General features: G+C 29.6%; 1 protein-coding gene across 1 annotated transcript in view; it reads right to left on the bottom strand.

Moving 5' to 3' along the window:
• Positions 1 to 1894: 1894 nt before the first annotated feature.
• Positions 1895 to 6967, bottom strand: part of LOC106462770 (FAD-dependent oxidoreductase domain-containing protein 1-like) — a 39289-nt gene continuing 34216 nt past the window's right edge. The window contains exons 7-8 of the mRNA XM_022390099.1: positions 4833 to 4962; positions 1895 to 2661 (exon numbers count right to left, since the gene is read on the bottom strand). Coding sequence (XP_022245807.1) covers positions 2407 to 2661; positions 4833 to 4962 — 385 coding nt within the window. The 3' untranslated portion in view covers positions 1895 to 2406. The remainder of the gene's footprint in view (positions 2662 to 4832; positions 4963 to 6967) is intronic.

Raw genomic sequence — 6967 nt, forward strand, 5'->3', positions numbered from 1 at the left:
GGTATCGAAACCCGGTTTCTAGTGTTGTAACTCCACAGACATACTGCTGTGCCATTGGGGGGGGGGGGGGAGCAACCGAGATGGAAAACTCTGGTTAAAAGAATTGAGAAATGATGAAATTATGATAGAAAGCGAATCGCTGAAATTTACAATAAACAACTGGTTTATAATAAGAATTAATATCATACTGAAAGAGTAGTTAAGATGACAAACTCTAAAACAACACATATTTTTTGCTTATAAAGAAAGAAAGTGAAGTATGAAGCGCGTTTTTTGTTGTTCTTTGGTGTTACTGGATATCGACAGCATCTCTATTGTAACGAATATGGTGACATTTGTTAATTAAAAGGCGAACTGTTGGTATAGTTTAAACTATTTTTGTAATCTACTATTACTATACACTAAAAATGAAATAGAAGTTTCTTTGATCGATTTTCCCTTCTGCAACACTAACACCTATTTCTACCAAGGCTTCATAATCTCATTGTTTAGTTGGAAAAATGTCGCCTTTTTAAATTACATATATTCTGAAAATAGAATATAAAATAATGTTGTCACTTCCGGAAATCATGAGTGATGAAATACGACAGTAGAATTTTAAAAAATTGTAATGACATCATGCTCTTAACTATCTTTGTGTTTTTTGTTAGAAAAACAGTGAAAGTCCGAGAGAGGAAGCTAATAAAAAAACTATTCAATGTACAACAAAAATACCAAATACTTTTAACCAGAATTGTGAAAATACCATAGACCATTCTGCTATGTTTTTTCATAATCAAACTAATGTAATTAAAATTTCTGAGGTTAACAATTTCGGTATTCTTAATACATTTCGTAACAGTTATTATAATTGGAATTTCGCCTTGTATGTTTTTTTTCCAGTCATGGTGGGATTAAGAAATTGACTACTAATCAGTATGTTATGGTATCTTAAGATCTATCAGATTTAATCCATTTTTATTACGAAACCAATTATTCTTTTGTTTCTATTGTAAGTGTTATTTCGGCTAGTAAAAATCACAGCCATCTTGAAAGATCCCCTGGTTTATATATCTTTCAGACTTCTGTTGTTGTTTTTTCATTCCATGGTCCCCCCTTTGATCAACAGTTCTATACTAGAGATGGTTTTTTTCAAGTACAATTGTTTCCTCATGGTTAAAAGAAAAAGGCTAAAATAATACGTGAATCGTTAAAATATATCAAAGTCTATGAAGTACATTAGTTTTTGAACAGCTAGTAGGCTAGAAACAAACCTTACATGGCAGATGCTACAATAGACAAGTTTGTGTAGTTGTAATTTCACAGTAGTTTTTGCCAGTCATTTTAGATGTCATGATTTGGAATTTTGCAATAGTATTACAATTGTTTCTATGTTGAGAATATTTTGAAAGCAAAGTGACAAAGTGAATTACAAAAACCATAAAAGAAGTATTAGACTTTCTATACCTGTACCAGTATAGCTAGTGTATTCTATGCCCACTGCAGATTTTTAGAGTTATAAGCTTAACACTGAGCCATCAATGGGTTGCTTTCATGGAAAACATTTCCTTTCATTGCTAATTATATATAAATGTAGATTTAGAGAACGACAAAATGAAATTATTGAAGACAGGTTCAATACTAAAAGAGAGGGAGGAAATGAAAAATATATACATCTTTTTTTTAAACGGTGTTAACACTATAATAATCAAATGTTGGGAACGTAAGAAATAAATGTAAATGTGCTAAATTTGGGTCAACAGAAATAAATTACTAAATTCCAAATTCACTATAAGACGTCTCTTATAAATCATTATTGGTCACATGATAAATCTAGTGTATGTACAATTATTGTTAAATGAGACACTGTATAAGTTTAGTTTCACAAGCAACTAAAAGGTGGCGATTTTTTTTAAGTTTCAGTTATCTATACAAGAAAATATAAAAAAATAATGAAATAAAATAAAAAAACTTCATGTTGTCACCATACTGGGTTTTGTCAACAAAAATCTGACTAGCATAACATCATGTTTTAGTTATTTCAAGCTCTGTAATGTCTTGTAAATAGGGATAAAGTATGAAGTGTACAAAATGTACGTCATTAAATGATTCACTGCACAACATTCAGAATAAATTTCACACCCGTTTTTTTCTCTAATATAATTATTCATTATTTTCTACAGTATATTTTTTGAACATTGCTATTTTTATGCAAGTAATACAAATGATCTTAGCTCAGTTAGCTCTACGTGCTGTAGTAGTTGCATAAAAGTAAATCTAACATTTTTTACTTTACTAAACCTATCATTAGGTTTATATAAAATGTTCATGGGATATTCATAAAAAGAGCTGCAGATCAGTTCAGTAAAACATATAAAATATTATGTTTAAACATTTACACCAACAGCAACATTATGTTAATGAAAACTAAACTATATTTCTTTCCAATAGCGGTTCATTCATAATTACTCGTTTCACACCAAAACGGGTAAGATCAATCGACTCATAACTTCCATCCAATATTAATTCCATAACCGCCCGACCTACTCCTGGTGCCATTTGAATTCCGTGGCCACTAAACCCGGTGGCAAAAAAAATGTTATTGTAATAAGGATGGTGTCCGACTATGGCATTCTGATCCAAAGTGTTGTAGTCATAAAAACCAGCCCATGCACTCAACATCTGAAAGTAAACAAAAAACAACATGCTTCTAATTAATCTTCAGACCAAGCACTAAGTAGTTACATAAATAAAGTTGTCATCACAAAAACTGGGTAATGCAGTATGAACATTGCAGTGTTTCACATTCATACAATAATGTAAGCTTTTTATCTCATTCCATTGTAACTTCTTTACATTAAAACTTTGTACAAAGGTGAACTGACAATAGCAGTGACCATATTCAATATCAGAATAAGTATTCCAGTAGTATCTCATTGAAATATAGAGAAAAATACAATTTTCTGACACTAATTTTAAGTCAACAAAAACAGTGGTGTACATTTACATTTTGTCTGCAATAATAAATAAGTCATTCAGAAAACATTTTTAACCTCAAAGTTAGATATCCCCAAATGAAATTTACTTTAATACATAAAAAAACATGTAACAATGATTAAAAATAAAACCATATATACACAAACACTTCTTAAACAGCCTAAATTAACCTCTCATATTCACAGCACAATATCAATCTGCCTGACCTTTGACCCCATATTTTAACTCCTCCTCAACTTGCATTACTTAAACATTTTGATATGTCATGAAGTACTTTATGAAGATGTTTCTCGGTTAAAAACAAGACTGAAAACTCAAAACTGTATAGTATATGATGGAGAAGTTCTAGCATTCCTTGACTTTTTTCTGTGGTAGATTTTTCTTCTTTTACGATCATTATCTTAAAAAGTCAAAATTTTCATATAGAATCATTATCTACACTATATTCTCTTACAGTTATAGTGGTCACATACACACTAAAAATACTTTTTATAATAATCGTACTTGCATATAAAACACAGGATGTGTATTGGCTTCGGGTTACGGATCTTGCCAGTATTCTTTTATTCAAAATACGACTTTTAAAATTAATTGATTTTTAAATATTTCAGGCCAACTTTTTTCATAATTTATTAATTATGTTTTTAATTTTTAATGGTTGGTTTTTACCCCTAGCCTCAGTTATCAAATCCTTTATAAAGTCATCATATCTGTAAAATCCAGGAAGAGAAGGGGGGGGGGGGGAGAGAAGAAAAACTAAAGTACAGTTTTAATTAATTTATGTTTAAAATCAAAGCAACACCCTTTATAATAAAACAATTGCAAATGTAAAGAAAACTAAACATTTTATGAAAAGACAGAAAGAACTCTGTCTCAATTGGACAATGACCAATATATATAATCTGTCTTAGTTACATAATGACCAACACATACAGTAAAACATCTGTCTTAGTTGCACAATGGCCAACACATACAGTAAAACATCTGTCTTAGTTGTACAATGGTCAACATATATAGTAAAATATCTGTCTTAGTTGCACAATGACCAACACATATAGTAAAACATCTGTCTTAGTTGTACAATGGTCAACATATATAGTAAAATATCTGTCTTAGTTGCACAATGACCAACATATAATAGCAAAATACCTCAGTCCTAGCAGAGCTACATGCTGTCCAACACAAATAGCAAAACATTTGTCTTAGTTGCACCAACACACATTACGAAACATGGTTAATTGCACACTAAACAATACATATGACACATCATTTTTAATTAATTACACAATGACCAACATACATAGAAACACATCTTGTTTACTTACTCAATGATAAACATAAGTAACAAAACATTGTCTTAGTTACACAATAAATAACACACATTGCAGATCATCCTGTTCCTAATTGCACATTTACAGCAATCAAAACAAAACAACCTGTCAACCAAATGATAAAACAAATGTTTCATCAACATATTTTAAACTAGTCATAAGTGAACTGAAACTGTGAAAAGTCTTTATTGGATATCATAAAAGGAAGAATGACTGAATAAATAGGAAGAAAAATAAATATTAATATAATAACCTTTTTATTTTAATCAATATTTTAGGAATTCAAAAAGATTCAGATACAAACCCCATATATTCCACTATGAACTAGTGTGCATACATGCACATGAAAAAAATATATTTACATGGGCAAGTTGTGACTTATAAGAAACAGATTTTAATAGCTATAAAGACTTCACATATTTTAACATTTGAATTTTCATTTCTGGAAGTGTACATATAATTCATTTCAAGCTATATTTATTTCGAAACTTAGCACTGTGTTAGCAAGTTAATACATTTTCATACTTTAATCTTTTCAAAAGCAGGCACCCTTTCTGCAAGTACTGGCCATACAGATTTGTTGAAAAATGTGTAATCCACATCAAGGTCTGTACCATCTGGTTCTTCAGACTGAAATGGAAAAAAATAAAGAAAACTTTGTGAGAAGTCAAGAAACACCGTGATGTGAGGGAATTAAACAACAATAAACAAAATAATATCAAATCTTGTGTGGTATAATGCACATGCTGTCAGAACATGATCATTTGATTGATAACATCACAATCAAACTAATAATCATTTAAATCTTATCTTTCTTTGCTGGACCTATATTATCAGTCTTACTGTTATATAATAATATATAAATTACTGATCAAAAGACCATGTTCCATCAGCACATATAATATATATGCCATAAGACTTGTCTAGTAAGTGACAGATATAAACAGTACTTACTGAAAATTGTTAAGATGATGGGATTAAAATTACCATCAATGAGATGTAATTACCAATCAATAAAACAAATGACAGTTCAAATGTAACCACAGGTGACTACTTTTTATAGTGCATTCGTTACATAGGGAAAAAAAGTAGCCACAAAATCTACTATATTAAACTCTCACACATCTCAAACCAATCTTAGGCAGTCATATAAATACTAATAAACATATACTAGATGTACTTTTGCAAGGTCCCCAAAAGTGTCCTGTTTCTAAAGTAAATAAAACAAAAAATCAAGAGTAACAAATATTTTTATTTCTTGTTTTTGAAGTTCAAATGTCATGCTGTATTGTAGCCTACAGAGTGTATAATTCTTCTCATGATTCATGGCACGCACACGTTTTACTGATGTCACGACAGTACAAGTTGCAACGTTAAACGTTCCTTATGTGAAGTGATTTTAGTGTCTATTGACAGACAAAACACTACTGTATAGTGGTGCAAAAGGTAAAAGATCGATATTAGCTTTATAGGTATACCCACTATTCCTTAAGAAATTGAACTAAGAGTGGTATACATTTTTTGTTCTGTTGTCCTTAAAAGTAGTCTTACTTTAATATTACTTTTCTTGATCATGTGGACAAGATTTTAAAGCTTCTTTGTTCCCTAGTTTATTTTAAAATAGAAATCTAAAACATAACAAGATAACTAAATTAATGGTAATTAGCACATAACAGGATAACTAAACTAATGGTAATCAAGGACATAACAGGATAACTAAATTAATGGTAGTCTAGCACATAGCAAAACCACTAACTTAATAATAATCTACCATGTACAGTCATCACTAAACTAATAATAATCTACCACATACAGTCATCACTAAACTAATAATAATCTACCACAAACAATCATCACTAAACTAATAATAATCTACCACGTACAATCATCACTAAACTAATAATAATCTACCACATGCAGTCATCACTAAACTAATAATAATCTACCACGTACAGTCATCACTAAACTAATAATAATCTACCACGTACAGTCATCACTAAACTAATAATAATCTACCACGTACAGTCATCACTAAACTAATAATAATCTACCACATACAGTCATCACTAAACTAATAATAATCTACCACATACAGTCATCACTAAACTAATAACAATCATCACTAAACTAACAATAATCTACCACAAACAATCATCACTAAACTAATAACAATCTACCATATGCAGTCATCAGTAAAGTAATAATAATCTACCACATACAGTCATCACTAAACTAATAACAATCTACCACATACAGTCATCACTAAACTAATAATAATCTACCACATACAGTCATCTATAAACTAATAATAATCTACCAAATACAATCATCAGTAAACTAATAATAATCTACCATATACAGTCATCACTTAACTAATAATAATCTACTACATACAGTCATCACTAAACTAATAATAATCTACCATATACAATCATCAGTAAACTAATAACAATCTACCACATATATTCATCACTAAACTTATAATAATCTACCACATACAATCATCACTAAACTAATAATAATCTACCATGTACAGTCATCAGTTAACTAATAATAATCTACCACATATAATCAACACTAAACTGTAAAATTCACTTTATGAATTAATTATTGCAAGAGCATAATATATATATATATATATATATATATATATATATATA

This window comes from Limulus polyphemus, unplaced genomic scaffold (genome assembly GCF_000517525.1).
Source record: "Limulus polyphemus unplaced genomic scaffold, Limulus_polyphemus-2.1.2 Scaffold1245, whole genome shotgun sequence".
NCBI classification, from domain to species: Eukaryota; Metazoa; Arthropoda; class Merostomata; order Xiphosura; family Limulidae; genus Limulus; species Limulus polyphemus.